General features: G+C 43.0%; 2 protein-coding genes across 2 annotated transcripts; one reads left to right on the forward strand and one right to left on the reverse strand.

Moving 5' to 3' along the window:
- Window positions 1–5,227: 5,227 nt before the first annotated feature.
- On the forward strand, window positions 5,228–12,081 carry LOC133955001 (uncharacterized). Its single transcript, XM_062389630.1, has 17 exons — window positions 5,228–5,270; window positions 5,760–5,854; window positions 5,972–6,049; window positions 6,512–6,617; window positions 6,736–6,865; window positions 6,963–7,209; window positions 7,582–7,738; window positions 8,144–8,231; window positions 8,318–8,380; window positions 8,933–9,140; window positions 9,423–9,543; window positions 9,972–10,159; window positions 10,255–10,409; window positions 10,521–10,766; window positions 11,105–11,267; window positions 11,382–11,474; window positions 11,644–12,081. Exons 1-16 carry the CDS (start codon window positions 5,228–5,230, stop codon window positions 11,472–11,474), a joined length of 2,181 nt encoding a protein of 726 aa, XP_062245614.1. The 3' UTR covers window positions 11,644–12,081.
- Window positions 12,082–15,002: 2,921 nt separating this feature from the next.
- Window positions 15,003–21,232, reverse strand: LOC133955120 (carboxylesterase 5A-like). The gene is made up of 11 exons (XM_062389790.1): window positions 21,077–21,232; window positions 20,494–20,627; window positions 20,269–20,422; window positions 19,783–19,887; window positions 19,048–19,149; window positions 18,142–18,282; window positions 17,962–18,042; window positions 17,003–17,144; window positions 16,657–16,806; window positions 16,462–16,534; window positions 15,003–15,368 (listed from the first exon to the last, which is right to left on the reverse strand). The coding sequence occupies exons 1-11, from the start codon at window positions 21,164–21,166 to the stop codon at window positions 15,185–15,187; spliced, it is 1,356 nt and encodes a 451-aa protein (XP_062245774.1). The 5' UTR covers window positions 21,167–21,232; the 3' UTR covers window positions 15,003–15,184.
- Between the last annotated feature and the right edge of the window lie 1,971 nt (window positions 21,233–23,203).

A 23,203-nucleotide genomic window follows, 5' to 3' on the forward strand; every position in this document is an offset into this window, starting at 1 on the left:
AAGCACATTTCCAGTATACTTGGTGGGAGGACTGGACATTGGCCCAGAAAGTGGAACTGGATCGTTCATAACATTTTATAAAGCAAATATTGATTGATTTGATAAAACACAACACAGTCAGATTCATGATTTTTCTCAGGTTTTGGAAGATGAGAGAGAATTTTGTTTTGATGGCCTTCTTAGTTCTCATAACCTCACACCTACATGACCTCCACTTCAAGCTGCAGGGTGGGATCAGCTCTGAGTGTGATTGGGTCCCGTCTCTCCAGAGGAAGTTGGAGATCTTCAAAGTGGATCTCCAAGAGAACTTTACACAGTTTCCAGCAATGAAACAAATTCAGGGTGAGAGAGATATTTCTTCTCATGTTGAGTTCATACACAAACTGATTGGAAACTTCAGTGATGGTTTTGATGACTTCAGGCTTGAAGAGCAGCTCCTCCTTGTCTCCACATGAGTTGTGAATCCTCATTCTCAACACTTAACATCATAAAGGACAAATACCGTTCAAGAAGGACATTCTCTCACATTCACATTCCTGTTAGAGAACACTGAGTCCTCCAGCTCCACCTGAAGCACTTTACGTTTGTCGTTGAGAAAGTTTCACCTTGGATTGTTAAAAGGAATTTAGGCCTAATGCATTTCCAAGTCAGAATGTTTATTGCACTTTGTTTCATGTCTGACTAGTAGGAATTGTATTTTTGCCAGTTTGTGTTTGATTTTGAATTGTGACAAAAGTGACCTTGTGCAATAAAAATGTTAATTCCGATGATTTTGTCAAAGTTCATATTTGTATGTCTCTAATTATCCGGACCCCAGAAGGGGAGGAGGGTTGATGTCTGGACCTCTTGCAGTTTCAGTTGAAGACCCCTGTTATACAGTATGTCAGTGCTCTGATAGCCCCCCCCCCAGGTTTTTTGGACTGGTTGGTACGGTGGTGCAGTGGTTGTTACTGTGGGCTCACAACAAGAAGGTTCTGGGTTCGAACATGGTGGCTGACGAAGGAGCATTTAATCATCTGACAGTTGTTCTCTGGGTTCCACTGACACTTTAGAGACACTCAGAATAAATGTGGAATAGATATTAAAATGTTTACAGACCAATCTGAGCCGTTTACAATAGAACAAAACTGTAAAAACGTTTCTCCACTTCCTCCTACAAACATCCCCCTCAAACATCTTGCAAACAAACGCAGCCATCTTAGTCACGGACAGAGGAGATTGTCTCCTAATTGGTGGAGTGCGTGTACAGATCATCAAGAGGAAGTTGAGATGTGTCAACTTCATTTTATTGAAGCTGAAAAAGTCAACTTCTTGTTGTGTCCAACTTTTTGGCGGAGGTGGTCTTCGTGGGACGGGTAGAACTCGTTCTCCAAAGGATGCTCCTGAATAAAAACCAAAGTTTACGGCCCTGACACACACATGGAGACCTACCAACACATGTCACATGTCTGGATTGCATACATCTTGGAGTTTAGGTGCGTGTCTGCATGTGCGTGTTGTTTGATGTTGTGCAAAGCGGTAACTTTCTGCACTTTGTGATTGGTTGGACAAACCGGAACTTGTCCTCCCTCCGTCTTCTTCCCTGGAGCTAAATCTGAAGTGACAGACCTGAACAACAAGGCCGTCAATCTCTTTCCTGCCCCGTTACATTCCAGACCAGCAATTCATCATTTCAGCTTCTGGATGCTTTTCGTGTTTCTTGCACAACAGTTGTTTTTTTTTAAAGCGAGCCAGTCCAACCAGTTGTATGAAGTGTTTGTTATAGACCTTAATATGAAAACAGCGGTGAGAAGTGATCTGCATGTTGTAACCATTTCATGCTTAAAGGCCAGAAACGTCATTCAGACATTTGAATCTTCATTAAAGAAGAAGTCTTGGCTGTCTGGAGTTTGCATGTTCTCTACGTCTCAGGTGCTTTTCTGTCTCCAGAATCAGAACTCAACAGGGAGAAGCAGAGATCATCGTTCAAAGCAACGCTGAAGACTTCACTGCGTCTGCCACGGCCTTTTGTTAAATCCACTTATTACCCACTTCTTGATGCTGTTCACAGAAAGCACTTTGACTTGCCCTGTTAATGATAGATCAACTTTATTCTTTATACAGCAGGGGTCACCAACTGGTGGACTCCGGTCCAGATCCGGACCGTGAGAGGTTTCCATCCGGACCGTGACTCTGCATTAAAAAGAAAAAAGTATAAATACATTTGACTTTTAAGAGACTTTTAATCAGGCATAATGAGGCCAGCCCGGTGGTGGAGCTGCTTGGGTTCTATGTGTTGTCATCATATCCTGTGTAGCCGGGTGGCTGGGTAGAGAGAAGCACAGAGACAGAGACACACGGATGAAGGTGAAATATGGCGTTATCAAAAGTTAGGAAAGTTCACGTTGAAAACCGAGTCGGTGAGGACGAGGGACTAAATGAGCTCAAAGCCCAGTGAGTGATCTGGCTCCTCTCTCTCTCTCTCTCTCTCTCTCTCTCTCTCTCCCCCCCCTCTCTCTCCCTCTCCACACAACAGAGACAGACGAGTGTTCTCTGAGAACACAGTGGATTCAGATCAGTGATGATCCACAGTCTGCTCTGTGCTCTACTCTCTCAGACCAGTATGCAGAGCTTATGAATACTGTGATGACACTGATCAACTTTCTCAGGTCATCACATCAACATGGCCTCCTTCCAGAAGTCCTGATGGAGGTTGGTGCAGATTCAAATGAGCGCCTGCTGCACTGTGATGTCAGATGGTTGAGGCAGAGCTCCAGCTCCTGTTGGGCCGGTCCACATGAAATCAAAATGTTCCTGAAACAGCAGCAGAATCACAAGGCCAGACAGATTGCTCAGGTTTTGGAAGATGAGAGAGAATTTTGTTTTGATGGCCTTCTTAGTTCACATAACCTCACACCTACATGACCTCCACTTCAAGCGGCAGGGCGAGATCAGCTCAGAGTGTGATTGGGTAGCAGCTGTCCCGTCTCTCCAGAGGAAGTTGGAGATCTTCAAAGTGGATCTCCAAGAGAACTTTACACAGTTTCCAGCAATGAAACAAATTCAGGGTGAGAGAGATATTTCTTCTCATGTTGAGTTCATACACAAACTGATTGGAAACTTCAGTGATGGTTTTGATGACTTCAGGCTTGAAGAGCAGCTCCTCCTTGTCTCCACATGAGTTGTGAATCCTCATTCTCAACACTTAACATCATAAAGGACAAATACCGTTCAAGAAGGACATTCTCTCACATTCACATTCCTGTTAGAGAACACTGAGTCCTCCAGCTCCACCTGAAGCACTTTACGTTTGTCGTTGAGAAAGTTTCACCTTGGATTGTTAAAAGGAATTTAGGCCTAATGCAAATTCAGAGACAGAATGTGTATTGCACTTTGTTTCATGTTGGACTAGAGTAGCCAGTTTGTATTTTTGCCAGTTTGTGTTTGATTTTGTGTTATTACAAAAGCAACATTGTGCAATAAAAATGTTAATTCAGATGATTTAGTCAGAGTTCATATTTGTATGTCTCTAATTATCCGGACCCCAGAAGGGGAGGAGGGTTGATGTCTGGACCTCTTGCAATTTCAGTTGAAGACCCCTGTTATACAGTATGTCAGTGCTCTGATAGGAACCCCCCCCCCCATGACCCTTAAAGCATGAGCAGTATAGATGAAGGAGGTTTTTTGGACTGGTTGGTACGGTGGTGCAGTGGTTGTTACTGTGGGCTCACAACAAGAAGGTTCTGGGTTCTAACATGGTGGCTGACCAAAAATCAGAGCGGATTCTCCCTACCCTGTCTAGTGCCCCTGAGCAAGGCACCTTACTCCCCCAACATCTGCTCCCCGTGCGCCATACATTTCTGCTCACTGCTCTGTGTGTCCTGCACCAGATGGGTCAAATGCAGAGGAAACATTTCCTAAAACGTCATGAGTGTGTCTGTGCGTGTTTGGGATAAATAAATGCATCTTAATCTTAATCTTATCCACAACACTGTAAAAACCTGTAGTTTGAGTCATGATACTGTTTGAATTCTGTGTTGAGTCATATTACTGATGAATAGTTGGAGCTCATTAAGTCTCTGAGCTCCTTCAGGAGGAATCTGTGAACTATGTCGTTTATGAGCTTGACCCCTGAACTCTGTCAGGTTGTCATCTCAGTCTCCATCTGTGACACTCAGTTAATTACACAGTGTCCGGAGGCCGGAATGTTCTGTGACAGAAACCAGTTTGGTCACAAGGGCCAGAACAGAACGTGGTGACTGGGCTGAGGATAAAAGCAGTGGACAGAGACAGTGTGAGACAGAGACCTGAGTCGTCCACACAGACGAACAAGGGAGCCAATCGGTCCGAAGGTGAAACGTCTCCTCCAACACAAAGCTGCTGCACTTCAGTTCCTACCACGGTAAGAACCACCTGGAAACTTCTCCTCCTGCCAGTTTATGAGTAACAATGACTTTTAAGACAGCATACTTTTTATATGCACACATTTCTTTTAAAGATTTTGGGAATATAAATAAATACTTTTATAATAATAGCAATAATAATAACGTTTTTTGTGAAGCAGTTTTCCTGGTTTGTTAGTATATTTAATCTTTAAGAATAAGTGATTTTTGCAGATCTCACAATACAACCTTTTTTGTAATAAAAAGGTAACTCGCACCCTGTGCTTTTGTTTTCGGTCAAGTGAGAAACTCTGTAGCTACGAGGTTCATTCACACGTTGTTGTTTAAAAAAATAAAAAATTTGTATATATTGATATATTTTGTCGATGGTCCCACAGATTGTGTTAACAGTGTTAATGCAATTTAGTTGGAGACTCGATGGCTGAATGTTTAGTTCCCATGTGAGTTGTTCCTCTCGGTCTCTCCTACCAAATGTATAAATGCAAATGTGTTGAATTGAGTTTGAATGTACCAGTTGAGAAAGGGACAAGGGACAGTGACGGCCGATAAGCAGTTAAATGTTAGACCACTTTTGTGATGCGAATGATTATTTAAGCTGAAACAAGAGTGATTGGATTTACTTCACAGTGGAAGAGCGTCTAGTTCCTCAGGAGCCGTCAGGTGAAACATTTCGAGGATTTCAAAAATGCCTTTAATAATGATTTTGGGGAAGAGGAGAAAAAGAAAAACAACACAATTTAAATACGTCCATTTTAAACTTTTGCACAATTTTCAGTTTGGAAAAAGTGTAACGGAGACTTTACAAGTGTGTGTAACTGTGTTTCAGATCCCGATCGGCCGCCAGCATGTTCAACATATTACACCTGGCTGCACTCAGTGTGCTCGCAGGTGAGAGGTTACACAACTCACACACAACCACTCGATTCATTCACACTGACAAGATGTCGTTAGAAAGCCTCCTACAGATGAGCGACAAATTAACAAAGTAGAAAAGTGTCATGTGATGTTCTACCAGAATTAATATTAACATATATTATATTAACAAATATTAACAAATATTTTCATTCAGAGGATTCTAAAATCCCCAATAAAGTTAGAAACCTCCTGAAGAACTTGAATCCTGGGATAAGTTTGGCTATAGGATGCGTCCAACCTTTGGCTGCTTTGATTCTCTGGGATGAAAGGACGCATTTGAAATAGCTCAATAGTAATGTAGCTACAAGAGGTCAGACCTTTACTGTGAAAATATGACCTCTCCTTTATTTTTCTTAAATCATAAAGCAAAAAAAAAAAACCTAGACAAATTGTCTCTAAGAGATCTAAGTTTACTCTTAAAGTAACAACAGATCCAAAAACCACGTGTCTCAATATCTTCAGGTACGGCAGCGACCCTGGATTTTACCGGTTCAGGTGAATTGAACATCAAGTCCTGCCCCATCACCTACTTCGGACAGCAATATGACAAAGTATATGTGAGTAATAAACAGTCACTGGTTTTAATCAACCTACCAATTACGTAAATAACTCATAATCAAATGTTTACAAGCTGACATGTTATTATCCATGTTGTGTCTCCTCCTGTCCAACAGGTGAGCTTCAATGCCAGCATAGTGAATGTTTGCTTCAATGGCCAGTACCAATCTGGAATCAAGGACGACTGCATCCTGGTACCTGGAGGAGCGGCTGTCAGTGGTAGCCTGACGATAATAACGAGGACTTTCCCACTTGGATCTAATGTCCATAAAGCGCTACCGAGCATTAAATACGCTGCGACATGTTACATCGAGATTGAAATTTCTGAAAGTCTAACCCGAGAGGTGAGAATCAGACGGGAACTTGTTCTGACCCATGTTGTTTTCAGCTCCTCTGATTTTAAAAACATTTCTTTCCTGTGTCCTCTTCTCAGATTCAAATAATTGAACTGTTCAATTTTGAGCCACAAGCGGCTCTGGTATTGTGGACATTTTCTGAATTCAGTGCTTCTCATATCGTGAGTAAATTATGACGGTGTGAGTTGGTCATTGTTCTGTTGGTTGTGTTGAGTCCGTGTTTAAATCCCGATGTGTTAACAATATATCTGTCGAAGTCCTGGATGATTACTACCCATTTGTTTTTTTGGCACCTTCCAGGAAGCAGACGTGCAGGTCAATGGCCTCACAGTCTCTAAACCGAGATTCACTAAAGCTGAAGCAAAAGCCGGTGGATACTCAGACCTAAGCAGTTGTAGAAGCTCTGGTGAGTAAACAAAATGTTTAATAAAATCCATTTTTTACCACAAAAGCAAAAACCATTATGTTTTCTTGAGACTTTGGTGATCTTTTAAACACCTAAATATAGTTTTCCTGACTTCTAGGCGTTGTTTATAAGACAAACACGACAGGTCTGGACCCAAGCATCTGCTCCACTATCTCCTGTGATGTGGTTGGAGTTGCGACTGCTGTCAGTGTCTGTGGTCCCAAGGAGTCCTGCAATGGAAATAGCAGGTAACATCAAATTCCATAAGTTCTTCATGAGTTTCAGTCGTTACCAAACACTGACGGTGTTTTGTTCAGTATGAATTTGCTCCTCCGCCTCCATCAGCTGCATCATCTCAAACAACGTGTGCACCGTGATCGGCTCCTCGGTCGTCGGTTTCGCTGGGCAGGTCCAGGCTGTGCCGGACCGCTGTGGCTACACTCTGTTCAGGTCCAGATCCGTCCCCGGCTTCCAGGTGGTGGGCGTCTTCCAGGAGAGACGCCGGAAAGACGTCAGCTTCTTGAAACGTGTGATCCTGCAGCTGGACGCAGGGGGAGTTCAGATCTCTCTGGAACAAGGGAGTCGAGCTCTGGTGAGTCACGCTCCATAGAACCCGCTGCTGCACAAAGAGCTGTTCACCTGTTGATTCAACGTTTGGTGAAAGAACCCTGAACTGGAGAATCTGCTGATGTTGCTGTCGTCTTGATCCACAGCCGACGTCGATACAGAGCACTAGAGTTTATTAATTTAATATATTAAATTAATAAATATGTACTGAACTGGACATAAGATGAGTGTTTCTCTAGAGAGAGACTTCTGGAATAATCAGTAGACAGATGATTGTGACGCTTGTTTCTTTCTTTAACAATGAAAACCATGCTAACTATGATAAAAGTTCATGTTGGATTCAACATTTTGCATGTGGTGTTTTTGTCTGACTCGTTGCTCCGCTGCTGGGATGAAGCTTGACACCAGAGAGCTCAGACTCAACACCACAGCGATGGTGGTCCATGGGTGGGAGCTCACCAAGGACCAGACTGGAGTGACGGCTAAGATGTCAGCCTCCACCTTCGCAGTTTCTGTCCACTTCGATGGCTCCATCGCTCTCATCCACTTGACAGGTACAATGTAAATCCTTGATTCTTAGTAATGAGGCTGAAGGTGCCATGTTGGGGGTGATGTATGGAGTCAAAGTCATCTGCGCTCATCAGGCACCACAAACCCAACGAGAATATATTATATTTGTATAACTTGGTATAGACAGTGATATGAGTACAATTTAAAATACATGTACTTCTGTACTTGCATTTGATCTGTGGAACAAATCAAATGGCATCATCTGCATTAAAGTGCTGATTGATGGGTTTATTTGATCACAACCAGCATCTGCCATGTTTCTACTAACTATTCTTTCTTAATAACTGAGTCACATGCTAAACACAAGGCTGTTGATCTGCTCGTCACTTTGTTTTGCTCCACTTGCAAAGTTCATTGATCGTCACGTTCTCCTTTCTGAAACTGCTCAGGTCCAAATGGACACGACGCTCATGGGTTCTGTGGAAACTCCAGTCGGACTGTGAGGGATGAGAAGGTCTCCTCACACAGTGACACCGGGTGAGACCTCGAACACAACGTACCACACCAGCCCAGTTGTAGCTCAGATAAAATGAACTGACCTGACGCTGCTTATTGCCCCACAGCTGTGACAAGCAGTATAAAGAGGCTGCGGACCCGTCTATCAACTGCAGCACCTCTACTGACTGGTAAATGCAACTGAACCAAGTTGTTCTGAATCCTGGAGTTAGACGAACTGGAGGCTTCTCTATCCACAACGTCGTGAAAACAAGAGCATAGTATTAGCATTAGCAGTATTTTAGCTTGATTGCAAGTTAGTACACTAAGTCTAACTACAGTTAGCTAGTTAGCTCCACCTTCATGTATGTATCCTCACCGGTATTACAGAACATTTACAGAACAGCTCACTTTAATTCAGATTTGCTGGATTGATGAAATGAAAGACCGGTGGGTTGATTCTAGAAAGAGCCACATTGATCAAGATCTGAGGATCACGACCGGAACCTGTCTCTGAAGTGAGGTTTACATTTCCACCAGGAAGTTCTACCAACTGTCTTTATTTGTCTTGTGCCATAGGAACGGTCTAAATTATTAATGGAAGTCTTATTTGATTTTAATTCTGTAATATTGACTGATTGTATTTGCCTCTGTCCTGTCATATTTGATCTTGTTTGAACTGTTAAAGCACTTTGTAACTTTAAAAAAGTAATTATTCTTTCTCCTCTGCATCACTGGAACAGGTGTAACCTCCTGAAGCAGGCTCCCTTTACTGCTTGCAACATGGAACATGACCCAGAACCCTTCATTACTGCCTGCACACAAACGCTGTGTAAATACCCTGAAGGGGATGGTCTCAAATGCCAGTTCCTGGAGGCGTACGCCAGAACCTGCAGCCTCTCCAACATCACAGTGGAGGAATGGAAGTCAGAGACCCGATGCTGTAAGGCTGTGACTCAGTATCTTCTGTTTTATGGTTTATATTAAGACTATTTATCTCCACTTCAACCCTAACCCAACATAAAAACAGGGTTCAGGTTCCAGTTGCAGATCTCAGCACTGAAACTGAAACATTACACGTTACAGGCCTGCTTGGTCTATCAGACTGAAGTACTTTCACTCACATGTACTGACATTTTCTTGTGAGCCTTCTGTGAGACTGATCAATGTCTGAGATCAACACCTGTGTGTGTGTGTGTGTGTGTGTGTGTGTTTGCAGCTGCTTTCTATCAGGGCGTCTGTCAGGACACGTTCTGCAGTGATCATGAGTTCTGTGGGCAGAAGAACAACGGGGGAACCGGCTGCGTCTGCCGGGCCATGTTCGCCTCCAAGTACAACTCACCCGGCACCTTTGGTGAGTCGCCTTTGACTCAAGTCACAACTTTTTTTAGCATTTGTCTCAGATTTATGGAATAACTGGAATATCCATAGACCTCATTTTAGGAATTAGAGGATCTGAATAGATGATGTGTCACCTGTCGTGGTCTAAACCTCTTAATGAGGCCCTATGTGTTTCATTGGCTCGCATGTTCAATTCCTTTAGCTCAATGAAGAGATTTGGCACCAAATAATTCCAAACATGATATAAATATAAATGTTCACAATCTTTATCGTGCATGTAATAACATTAAGAAGTAAAGCTAAAGAGACATGATATAATCTCTGGAAAGTGCCTGTGGGTCAGCCCCTGAAAAGATGTTCAAATCAACGTTGAATTAACATCTGCATGTTCCTCCTTCCTGCTATTTGGACAAAAGCTAACTGATCTTTATATGATGTCAGGAGAGCCAATGGTCTGCGAGCAGAACGCTGCTAAGCTGACTATGGCTAAATGTCTCCTGGAGGACAAAGGCATCGACTTCTCTGTCTTACATCTCAATGACGAGGCCTGCAAAGGTGAAATGGACAATGAGACCCACATGGTGACGTTCGGCTTTGACAGGAAGAAAGCCTGTGGAGCAGTGATCCTGGTGGGTACCTCTCAGGAGAACATTGGGTATCTGCTGCAGCCTGAAATGTTTAATGAAGGTGCAGTAACAATGTGTGTCTCTGTGTGTCCCTACAGGCAAACAACAGCCAGATCCTCTACAAGAACACCATCGTGAACCGGAACAGCTCCATGTACGGCATTATCAACCGTCAGGACTCGGTTCATCTGGACTTCTCATGTCTTTACGATCAGCCGGACATCAGGACCTTTACCTTCACACTCAAAGACAGGTGTGTGCTGTGTGTACGGTTCCAGAGGCGACGCCTTTGAGAACCACAAACTGAGCTTAACGTACTTTTTAAGAGATGAAGACTGAACTGAACTCTGTCTTTGCCTTCCAGCTCCGTCACCCAGCAGATCACTTCTGGACGCTGGATTTACAATCTCACCATGAAGGCCTTCAAGGACCCTAGCTTCAAGGAAGCCTTACAACTACGTACTGAAATGCAACTGGACGAGAAGCTGTGGGTCGAGCTGAGAGCGGATGGGCTGGACGACAAAATGGTTGCAGTGGTGACGGACTCCTGCTGGGCGACCGACCAGCCCAGCCCGAACGGAAGCCTGAGATATGACCTCATCATCAAAGGGTGAGATCACAGACTTCATGACGCTAGTCTCAGTTTACTCCCTTTGTGCAAACATGAAGCCAAAAATATCCCAGATCCCAGTGATTGTGGAGCGGGATCAAGGTCTCACTGATACATGAGCTCCACCAATCACGACCCAGCCTGAGGGGAAGCTGACCCAGTCTCACCCGAGCACCAACCCGACCTCAGCCCAATGTTTGACCTGATCCAGATAGTTTGGCCTCACTCTTTTAGATCTTTCATGTCATCTATCTTTAAATAGTCTATGGATGAGACACGCAGAGATGCTTGTGGGGATCAAACCCCCTTCATGTCTGCTCTTCTGTCTGTTTGAGTAGCTGCCCTAACCCCGCTGACTCCACGGTGAAGGTGAAGAACAACGGACAGGGAACATCCAACAGTTTCTCCTTCAACGCGTTCCAGTTCTCTGGACAGGATGGTGAGGTCTTCTTGCACTGCAGAGTGACGCTGTGTGTCATGAAGGGTAGCAACTGCATCCCGGTAGGTCCACAGCTCCTGACCACATCACATCAAGTTATATAAAGTTATATGAGTAGATATTTTGTATTTTTGTATCACCCCTAAAACTGAACTTCTGTCATTTGATTTCCTCAGAGATGTGGCCTGGGTCACAGAAGACGCAGGTCCATCATGTCAAAGGATGAGGATGAAAACCCTGCCTTCATCAAACTGGCCTGGACTTATTGAGTAAGTTCAATTCCCCTGCTGACAGATGTAAGGGAGGGGGTCACACTTACCGATGGCTGAGATAGAAAAAAATTCTATTTTTTATTTCCCATCGCAGTTTGTAGAAGATACATCTGGACAATTTCAAGCTCAATGACTGACCATAACTTGGGTTTGGTTGTTTTTTCAGGTTTCCATGGAGGCTCAGAACGGCCGAAGCTCAGGAAGAGTCATTGATCTTTCTACAGATCTGTAATGGCTCAGGAAATATTCATACATAATTATGCATGAAGCAACCAGACGTCAATGCTGATCCTCTCTAAGCTTTGAATACGTTGGGTCTTGATTCAGGGGTTTCTGGGTTGTTTTTCCTGTCGGGTGTAAATGATTTTCTGCAGCAGAGGTATGGAAGATATCCTCAGCTGAATGTGTGAGCGGGCTTCCTTAGGGCTCTACAGACTATACAGACTAGTGGGCTATAAGGTTTTATATAGATGTGGCTGGTGACAGCACCACCATGTTGGTTAGAGTTAGGGTCGATCCTCCTGTAGAGCTTTGGTATGATTTTGAAATTCAAGAAGAACTTCAGCCTGTTTAGAATAAAAGTCAGGTTTCTTTACATTTATAATGAAAGTGTATAATCAATAAAAAGCATCAGTGGAATATAATGAGTTGTGTTTTCTGTTATGTTGTCATCCCTTTCAATTGGTTGTGTGTCCATTTGTGAGGAGGCTGGTGCTACTACTCAATGACCCGGTCAAAACTGCTCAATAGGTCAAGAGAGAACCCAGTATTTTTCTTTAACATTACCAAATGGCCAAATAGTTTTGGCTCAGATTTGACCTACGTCCCACGAACCCACATTCAGACCACATCCCGCATGTTATGATGGCAGCTGGGCCGTTTGCCAGATCTGGGCCACAAGTGAACCATGGAACTACTGCATGTCAACCAAAGGTGGCCCCAAGTAGTTGTATATTTTGTTCGACAGGAAGAGGCCAATATCCGTATGATATCTGGGTTGCGTGCTTTTGAAGTGTGTGTAGCGAGGCGGAAACTCGGGGTAATGATGGTAGCCACAACGCACCTCAGGAATATTACTATGTATAAGGTGTGGCACAGCATTGGTCCTTTTGAATCACTGGGGCAAGAGACGTGTTTAAATCAATAATGAACTACTTTAATAAACAAAAATGCATATAATCAAGACACAATAAACACACAAAACAATCCAAACACTTGAGTTAAAATATGTAACTACTGGACAGGGCTGTGACTTACCGCGGCGACGAGAACCAAACAAAAGGGGGAAAGGGATATATAAAACAAACCACCCGTGACACAGCACACCAAACAAAACGGGTCGTGAAGAACTCCCTCCACCAGGAATTGGGTCCCCGCCTCCGGGCCACAGCACCTGACCACAACAAAAAGACAATTAAAACAAGTTAAGGTTTAAAACAAGTTAAAAACACGTACAAACCTATCTAAACACAATAAAACTGGCTTAAAAGGTAACTATAAAATATGGGCATCCCCCTGGACGTGTTCTCTCCACGCGCCGTGTAGGTGTAGCGTGGAGTATAGAACAAAGGTATTTGTTAACAAGTAGTAGGCCCGTCGACAGAGCCGAGTAGTGTCTGTCTCAAGCAACTGGTCAGTTCATGCGGTATTCTTGTGATATTAAAATCAGTATAAAACCAGAGTTTCAGAAGAGAGGCCCTAAACTCCAGGGGTGCCAGAACAGCATGTTCAATGCCCATAGACAAGGGGCTGCTGGTAGCCAATGAGGGGGCCTCACCCTATCAAACAACAATGTCAGTAATGGACCATCAGATATACACAATTTAAGACTTATGCAACCATACGCACCACCGTGTCAGGCCAAGGCAGCGTCTCCGTAACCCGGAGGGAGGGAACTGTCTCAGCCTAAGCCGAGTCTTGTAGCTTTAGCTGTAAGGTGGAATAAGGTGTCAGCTAAGGCAAGGTAGAAGCGAGGACGGCAGACAACGTTACTTAGCCCACTGGCGCGCTACCGTACTCGTCTCTCCCGGTGGAGCGATTCCGTGCTGTATGCCAGTTCGGTAAATGCAATGGATAAGATATCTAAACCGATGTGCACAACCGACCACGCTGCCCTGCTCTCCAACCAAAGTCCAGAAACAAGGCAAAGGCGCCAGGGAGAGGGCGAGTAAGAGTCAGCTGCCCCCTTAAATAGGTGGCGACAGCGCCCCAAAATAGGTAAGGGCGCACGCAGGTACAGCGCTCCAAGTGGCAGGGAGGGCGCACGCATCTGGCCACATGTGCAAAGCTTGACAATTCATGGATTTTGATAAAAAGAATTTGAATCTAGCAGATTTAAATGCAGGTCTATGGGAACTGTTGGACCTCGTTGGAGGAAGGAACTTTAGTGACATTTTAGTAATTGGTGATAGGACAAGGCACAGTGGAGTTATGACAACATCTTCTCCTTCGGCGAAGGATGAACCTTCGCCGTACCTCAATGCACGGTTGGATGAAATGTCCCAATTCTGAGAGAGAGAAAGAGAGAGAGAGACATGTCACCGTTGCAAGACATAAAGATTCCTTTGATCTATGACCACTGTCACTGCAGGAGTGGAGAAGTTTGTTTACGGCTCAGCATCAAAGGATTCATGGTCCCTGTATGTCCGCGATACAGAACATCGTGTTTTAATGGCGTGTAATCAAACTTTGACGCCACGCCACGGTCACACCGTGTGACAAAAAATCAATCTTTGAATAACTTTGTATCTCCATCTTGTTGTGATAACACACATCTCAATTTGAAGTCGATCTGATGAACTCCCTGGTACGTCAAAGTAAAAATATGGAATAAGGCCAAAATGGCCACTAAATGCAAAATAGCAGGGTTCCTGTTGCGTTTTACAAATTGCACCAGAGACTTTTTTGTTTGTCTGGTCATGATACACATGTGTATCGATTTTTGTGAAGGTTGGTCAATGTGAACATGTTCCGGGGGTCTCGGGGGGGGCACCGTTGAGCCATTTTGACACGCCCATTGAAAATTCCTCCAAAATACATACATTTTCACCAACTTTCTAATTTTCTGCAAATTTTGGTAAGAATTTGAGCATGTTAAAGCCTCAAAAAGCCTAAATTAATTTGCCTGAATAATAATAATCCTTACAATTTCAAGGACTGTTTGTCAGTGCCGGTCAGTGCTCGGGCCCTAATAAATGTTTTACCTCCATCAAGTGGGTCATGATTTTTATTACTGTTTGTGTGTTTATTCGCAGGTTTAAGAACATTTTATTTCCACAAAACTTTGGTGAAATATGACATTTTTAAACCACTTTCCTTATAAGTGTGAGTTGGGACATTCTTTTCAGTCATTCCTCAGAATATAATTCATCAGGCATATTTATCGGACTGATATTCAGGAGTGTCCAGATCTCATTGACATTCTAGTTTATTTAAAATCTTTTGTATTTGCATTGTATGTTCGTTTGTGTCTTAAAGCTAAAAAAAACTGCGCACGGCTTCAAACAGATTCTAATAAGAGACACCTTTTTCTGTTTTTGCAGTGAAAGTATTTCCTTTAATTAGTTAGTTCATGAAACAAGACAAAAACACACAAGCCTCCATTCTGAAACAGAGATAAGTTGGTTTGAACAATAACTGGTCCGATACCAGTTGAGGAGGAGGCAGAAAAATAAAACCCAAACAAACAACGCAGCAGCTTGCAGACGTCAGTTTCCAGGTGCTGCTGCTGCTGCTGCCTGTTCCAGCTTCTGACGGAGGGTGACGGTGAAGAAGTGGACTCTGTCCTCCTTCAGTTTCTGTCTCACAGTCTGTGTGATGCCCAGCTCCATGTACTCCTGCTTCTGTCTGGAATACTGAGGCCAACTGACCAGACCCGGACCGTCCGGAGAGCTGAGGAGGGAGCAAACCAGGAACAGACATGAAGGCAAAGTCTTTATACTCACTGCCCGCGTCCAACCATTAATTCAAACTTCTATCTATTGTCTTTTTTCACCTAAAATGCTTATTTTTCCATTTTCAAGAGAAGAAGAAACAATCTGACTTGTTAAGCAGCTAAATCAGTCACAGTTAACTTTGATCTCTGGTGGTGAGTTTATTAAATCTTTTTAATTAGACAAGCAGTTAAGTTGTAATTTACATCCACGTCCGTCCAGATAATATATTTATTTGATTTTAGGGGTAAATGGTGTTTACAAGAACAGAAGTCGGTCTTTTCCAGCAGCTGCGACACAGCGGCTGTGACTCTTCTGAATGGGCAACTGCCACGGCCAATCAAATGTCCACGGAAAAATGTCTCCACAAATAAAAGGCTGAAATTACAATTCTGGAGATGGAGATTACATTACATTACATTTCAGTTAGCTGACGCTTTTATCCAAAGCGACTTACAAAAAGTGCATCAACCCCGAGGGAACAGACCCAGGACAACAAGAATCAAGAAAGTACAATTTCTTCAAAATAAAGCAAAACTACAAAGTGCTATAAGTAAGTGCCATTTAAGTGCTACTAAATTGTTACTTTCAAAAATTGTTAGTATTTTTATTCAAGCTATAGTCGGAAGAGGTATGTTTTTAGTTTGCGGTGGAAGATGTGTAAACTTTCGATGGGGAGCTCATTCCACCTTTTAGGAACTTTTGAAATGACCAATTTCAAAAGTTTCTTTAAGTACCATTCATTTGGAAAAATACTGGAATTCTACTTTGAAAAAATGTCCGAGCAGCCATGACCTTTGACCTTTGAACAGCACAATCCACTCAGTTCATCCTTTAGTTCAATTCTTGAGATATCGTGTTCACAAGAATGAGACGCTGGACTGACGAGAGCTTGAAAACCTCTGGACACTGTGGAAGTGATGAAGGACGAACAAAACACTAAAGTTCTGCTCATAAAACCAAAACAGTGAGTCAGATGTTTCTTTTCTGTTCATATCAAAATATTGATGAGTGCAGTTTTTATTTTATGGCTGCTCTCAGTGCTTACTCACCCATTACGGGCAAAGTTGGCCCAGTACGACATCATGGTCCGACACAGTCCTTCATCATCTTTGGTGAAGTTGGCTGAAGATGGGATAGAAGGAGTTTGATCAGAAAACCAGAACTAAATCATCTTCCTCATGTATTCCCACTAAACCCACACATTTGAGGATTCATCTTCATAAACATAAATATTTTTCACCAACCTCCAATTTTGATATGTCCATTCCAGAAACATGCACCGAACATGAAGACGACGTCATCTGCGTGATCGGACTTCACGAAGTGGGGTCTGGTGTGTTGGTAAATCTCCGCTTGGTGCACAAACTCGTACAAGTAAACAGGAATCCCTGCATCTGTGGCCCCAAGGAGACAAAACACAAGAGGTCACTTGACCTTTGACCTTCCACCTTCCACCAACAACATCAGATCAGTTCATCCTGGAGTCAATCGGACACTTTGAACCAGTCAGTGGTTCTCGTGGGGAATAATTTAGTAAAACTGTTCTGTTTTTGATTTCTCTGCCGTGACGCTGTGCCTTGCTCCACTGACCGACGTGGTAACCGGCCACCTTGATGACCGGCATCATCATGAGCAGGTCTCCCATGACCTCAGTGAACCCGTCTCTGATGTCCTCTGGTGTTTTGGCGTCTTTCAGGTATTCGTCTGCGATGATGCTGTTGGCAGCAGCAGCCTGGAACAGGGAGGAAGGTCGGACCATCAGACCCAACTGGTTTCTATGGGAAGATCATAGACTGTGAAAAAAGATGGACGACCAGACGGCTCCTCAAAAATGAAGCCAAACGCGTTTTGATCCTCCCCTGGTGGCCGGCTGCAGTATAGGTCTTAAACACTGCCTCATCCATGTTAGCAGATGGGACAGGAACCAAAAAAGAAATCAAAGTAGACGTTGAATAAATGTTTGTCAAAGATGGTTTCTATCATTTTAGTTTGTTCGTGTTCAAGTTTCTGATCAGTTCGGTTTCTTTTGGTCGTTTTGAGATTGAAAAACAGGCTGAGACCTCATGATTGACAGCTGAGACTGACTCATGATTGGTTGAGCACCTCTATTGGTGGGATGTTGACACCTTGGCTCCACCCCCCAAATCCCTGCTGCAGAGACCCTGACTCCAAATCATGTAAACAAATAAAAGATGGCTGCGCACGTATCCCACATGTTTTGGCTTCATTTCTGTACAATGGGAGGAAGTAGAGATGTGTCATTCATCTTTATTTAATGTCATAGATAGAGAGATAGATAGATAGCCACCAGGGGGCGATCTAGATGTTTTGGCTTCTCTTTTAGGAGCCGTCATGTCGGTCTATGATTTTAACCTTTTGCATAAATATCAAATCAACTGTTTTTAATTTGAGTGTTTTAATTTTGTTTGAGAGATGAACAAAGTATTTTCAACTGAATTAAATAATGGTAATTGATCAGGGATTTAATGATTGAATCTAGTGTTGATCGATCAACCTTCATCATCATCATCATCACCACGACAGCTCACCCCTGCAGGATAGAACATGTTCATCACTGCCAGCACAGACTCTCTGTTCATCCCGTTCTCCCAGCCAGGGGGCGCAAAACTCTGTTGAGTCAAAGTGAGACACAAGTAAAGAAACAATCACAGTGTGTGTGGGGGGGTTGTGATGTGTCTGGAGGTTTGGAGTGAGAGCGTAGAGACGACCTGAGGCAGCAGCCATCCAAACTCGTGGTTGGTGATTCCCATCATCGCTGGAACCTTCATCACTTCCTTCCTCTTGAGAAGCTCCTCTGCTTCGTCAGGGAGGAAGTCTCCGTCCACCACACCCCCCAGGTAGATCTTCATCTAAACACACAACACTCTGCATGAGAGGATGAAACCAAGCGGCCTCAGAGAGCACCTTATTAGGAACACCTGACTATTCCTCCATCAGCCAATTTATATCTTTTATCTTTCAGATATTTGTATTCAGAAATGTTTATGTCAAAATAAATGCTACTTTGTATAAATATTGGAAAAAAGTGAGTAAATAAGAAGTAAACAGTGAGTAAATATATACTGGTTTTCTATTTTTTATTGCTTTTCCTATGTATGTTGTATTTATTGCGTTTTATGTTTCTATGTTCATTGTAAGCACCAATAACCAGAGCAATTTCCTTGTAGGTGTAAACCTACTTGGCCATAAAATACTTCTGATTCTGATTCTGATTCAATCACATCAAATAATGCAGATGCATTATTGTGGAGTTATTTGTTTGCAGAGCAATGGAAGGACCTGCCCTGTGTAACGTTCCTAATAAAGTGAGCACGTGCCGGCTGAAGGTGTTCACAGGCTGCCATCTTGTGGCAAACATCAGGCTTAACGCTTCAAATTCACACTGAGCCTAAAGAGAGTTTCCTTGTTTCTCTCGTGATGAGAGAGAACAAACTCCAGAACCTCGTCATGTTTCCTCAACGTTTCTCTGCAGAAGTAAACTGAACAACTTTACACAACGTGCACTGTGCAAACAACAGGATCCAGGAGATGTAAAGCACAACAGAAAACAAGTTAGAATTTAAACCATGAGCTGGTGTGAAACTTCTGCTTGTTCCTCTGTGCAGCTCCTTCACCTGCTCTGTCGCCCTGAGCAGCTGCTCGGTGGATTTCCCTCTCATGCACCGGACCAGCTCCTGTGTGCTGCTGTGCTCGCATCCACTCAGGTCGGCAACGATCTGACAAAACAACAAAGAGATTCACTATTAATGAGTTTGGAACTTTTAATAAAATGTAATTGATTTGATTTGACCATCTGTCTGGTATTATTTTTCTTCTTGATCCTTTTTGCTTCTTCGACATGTTTTCTTTTCGGTTTGATTTGAGTTCTAACGAGCTCGTTCCCTCCGTCCACAGGTCGATAAAGTCTTAATCCTCCGTTTGAACTGGGACAGCAGAACATTCCTGTCATTCCTCACAGTTCACTCTGCTTCTGACAGATCAGCCTGAGTTACATGGAAAGTTTTTAATGAGCAGATTTACAGAACGTGGGAAGCACTGACTCTGACGGGTCCATTTTCCTCAACCTTGATATCAAATCACAGTTTCTACTGGAACTCGACTGATACATCAGTGCTGCTCATGTTTCACACACATCAGTACCAGTATTTATGTTTCCTTTATTTATGTTTAAAAGATGTTAGAATTGTATTTCATTCTCGTAATATTAAAACTTTCGTCTCATTGAATTCAAACTTTATTCTTGTAATATTTAGACTTTATTCAGCACCGTCTGTCCCTGAGCAGCTCCGCTCCTCTGACTTGTTATTGCAGATGAATTCTTCTTCTGCTCAGTTTACATGTTACTGTACCTTAGCGTAACCCGGAGCGTGGGAGGTGGGGGAGGAGCCGAGTGTTGCGACTCCACTTTGAAAGATCGCCCTCTGAAACAGTCCTTTGGCTTGAGGAGAGAGAGTCTGTTCATGAGGGAGATACAGATAATTAATACTTGATAAATGGACCAGATGTTAACCTGATGTGTCACAAGTTGTTGTTCACTGATTCGTTTCTTTGTTAGACACTCGATGTATCGTCTCGTTTCCCAAACATTCACTATCAACACAGGAATATCGTTACATAGTTAAGTAACGTACTAAAATTATTTATCTATAAATAAAGAAGGAATGAAACATTACTGGAAACTGTTTTAACAAGATTAAAACAACAGATATTTAAAAGTAAATTTTTCCAATAACAAAGAGCTGGAAATAGGAACGATTTTTAAACTTCCTTTGATAAAAACAGATTATTTGGTGGCTAAGGATCCAGAACTTGTTTCAAACAATAAGGGAGGTTACCAGGAGGGAGGCGCTGATGCCTCCTGCAGACTCTCCTGCCACTGTGACCGTCTGAGGATCTCCTCCGAAGGCTTCGATGTTCTCCTGCACCCATCTCAGAGCTGCCAGCTGGTCCAGGAAACCCCAGTTCCCCCGAGCGTGTTCGTCCCCGGTGCTGAGGAGCAGGAGAACACTGTGACGTCTGTGGAGCTTCTCACCCTCTGTATCTGAAGGACGGGGCCTTACCTCAGGAATCCCAGAATGCCGAGGCGATACTGAACGAAAACCGTCACCATGTTTTCATAAGCCGCTAACGGAGCGCCGTCGTAATGAGAGGCCGCTCCGATGACCAGACCTCCACCGTGGATCCACACCATCACCTGACACCACAACACACACAGCGTTACTACTCACCTCCACCAGGCTCCATATCAACTTAAAGTGTGGTTTCCCTGTGGATGTAATGAGAGCATGATGTCTTAAAGAGACAGGAGCTAAAACCAAGTGTTTGAGACAGAGACTGAAAAGAGGAGCTGCAGCGATGGACAGTCGGAGGAGAGTTGTGTGTTTACTGAACATTGCAGCATGAAAATATTCTACAGTCATAAACTAATTCAAAGGATCAACCTGATAATGAGCAGAATGTGTCTCCTCTGGGTTTCACTTGGTGTTCGAGCTGGAGACAATGAATGATAAAGTGTCCGTTGAGTTAAAAGCACTGAGGGGAATGTAAAGTGATAAGTGTGGGATTGTCAGCTGGACATGTGATTCTCAGAGGAAATCCTGGATAGAAGACACCATTAGTTGGAGCGTGGTCTCTTTAGCTCACCGGCAGCTTGCCCCCCCTCTTTGCCTCAGCGGTCGTGTACACGTTGAGGTACAAGCAGTCCTCTGACAGCTCTGTGGCGCTGTAGGTCATCGAGAGGACACGAGACACGTTCACGAATCGTTCTGCGTCCTGGATGCACCTGAGACGAGAGAGAAGAAGTGTACTGCAATTCAACAACACAACAAATAACACAACTGAAAATGCAAAAGTCAATTTGGATGCATTGATTTATTGGTGAGTCTGTGCAGGTTTGTTTTTACAGTTCCTCTGCTTCGTGATAAACACATGTGAATGTTCTCTGTGGAGAAGAAAGACTTCTGGGGAATCTCACTTGCACTCAGATTTCCTTCCGCAGCCAGAATTTGATTTAAAACTTTAAATGTTGTATTTTAAAATGTAATCAAGTCATTTTTATTACTAAGCTCATCCCTTATTAATCAATGTTTATGTTTGTAGAATAACATAATACCTATTTATGGTCATCCTTTATTGAACATCAGAGGATCAAACTCCCTTATGAAATAAATTTGTTTTAAAATCTAAATAAAAAGTGGGAACCATTTGTCCTTTGGTTTGTGTGAGTTTTTCTGAAAGGAATCTCGAGTGAAGAGAAACACACTGAACAAGATGTTTACTCTGATGAAAGACCAGCTAGCTTGTTAGCACGCATCGCTTTTCAGACGGAGGTGTTTTCTTACCTTGCAGCGTCAGAGCAGGAAGCAGGAACACAACGAGCAGCTCTGTTCTCATCCTGACGGAGCTCAAAGAAACACTGAGCTACTGTGAACGCTCAGAGAAATAGTCCCCATGTAGTACCTCCCCTCCAGCACACACACACACACACACACAGACACACACACTAACACACACACACACACACACACTTACTTTACTTCAAAATAAATTATGAAACGTTATCGTATCAAGGACATTTTTAGTTTGAATAACAAACTTAAAAACAATTCCAAATAACTTGATCGTAATTGTTTCAAAAGCAAAAGAAAGAATCTCTCTTTGTCTCCATGTGACTTTGGACCTGATGAGCGACATCCTCCTCCACAAGTCAGCTAACAACACAACAGGAAACATTACAACGTGTGCACGTACGTGAATTAACTCGTTTAGATCACTATCTGTTGGTTGATGAGTCGTGAGCTGAAAGGTTTGGGGACCTCTGCTCTGAACTCTGATTTGCTTGTCTTTGATGGGTCGTCTGATGTCAGATGGTAGTGGTGATGAAGATCAGATTTGAGGTTTAGGTTTGTAATTTCTTCTCGATGAAACCTTGTCTCTCAGACACATCATCATCATCCTCTGATCTAACAACACATTTTGTAAAATATAGACTTATTTTTGGTTGTATGATCATGTAATCCCGACAGAATGTAATCTATTACCATCTAACCCTACACACACACACACATGCACTTTGAACCTTCAAGTCCCACACACCAATCACAAACAACTGTATTACGTCACAACTACAGCTGTGTAAATGGTGCGGCCCCCATTGATTTGACTTCCAATGCAGCAGGACTCTGGACAGAAAATTACACAATCCTGCAGTTTGACCAACACAGCTACACACTGCAAACCTTCAAAAACACCCTGTTTACTTTCTGTTAAATACTATAAACATGATTCCATCATCTTCACAAAATGGAATCTCATGTTTAAGCTGTATGAGTTCTGATGAAGTCAATGTGCTGTGAACCAACTGTGGGAAATGAGCTGCTCTCACTTTTGATTCAAATGAGCAAAAATACAACAAGTGAAGATTTCGTTTTAACTAATCCTTTGACACCATATGTACCTGTTGGTCCTCAGCACAGGCCCCTATATACTCACCATTCCACAGTCGTTTCTGTCAGGGCTCTGGAACATCTCCCTGAGGAGAAACCGACTCGTTATCCTCTTTTAAATCTCTCTTAAAGACACATTTTCATACACGTGCTTTATCCACCTCTGATCTAACCGGCTATCTAAATGTCTTTAACTTTTTCTTATCCGTAACATTTTTATATTTCTGTATCTGTTCTTTTGCTGTGGGATCTTCAAATGCCTTTTAACTGTTTCCTATTGGTTGCCTTAACTTGTAAACCTTGTAACTGTGATTTGATGGGTGAT

This window comes from Platichthys flesus, chromosome 6 (genome assembly GCF_949316205.1).
Source record: "Platichthys flesus chromosome 6, fPlaFle2.1, whole genome shotgun sequence".
NCBI lineage: Eukaryota > Metazoa > Chordata > Actinopteri > Pleuronectiformes > Pleuronectidae > Platichthys > Platichthys flesus.

Coding starts and splice junctions, on each gene's coding strand:
- LOC133955001 (XM_062389630.1), top strand. CDS start 5,228: ATGTTCAACATATTACACCTGGCTGCACTCAGTGTGCTCGCAG. Junction 7,210..7,581: donor AACAAGGGAGTCGAGCTCTG/GTGAGTCACGCT, acceptor GCTGGGATGAAG/CTTGACACCAGAGAGCTCAG. Junction 11,268..11,381: donor AGGGTAGCAACTGCATCCCG/GTAGGTCCACAG, acceptor TGATTTCCTCAG/AGATGTGGCCTGGGTCACAG.
- LOC133955120 (XM_062389790.1), bottom strand. CDS start 21,166: ATGACCTACAGCGCCACAGAGCTGTCAGAGGACTGCTTGTACCTCAAC. Junction 20,628..21,076: donor AGAGGGGGGGCAAGCTGCCG/GTGAGCTAAAGA, acceptor TTGTGGTGTCAG/GTGATGGTGTGGATCCACGG. Junction 20,423..20,493: donor GGCATTCTGGGATTCCTGAG/GTAAGGCCCCGT, acceptor CCTGCTCCTCAG/CACCGGGGACGAACACGCTC.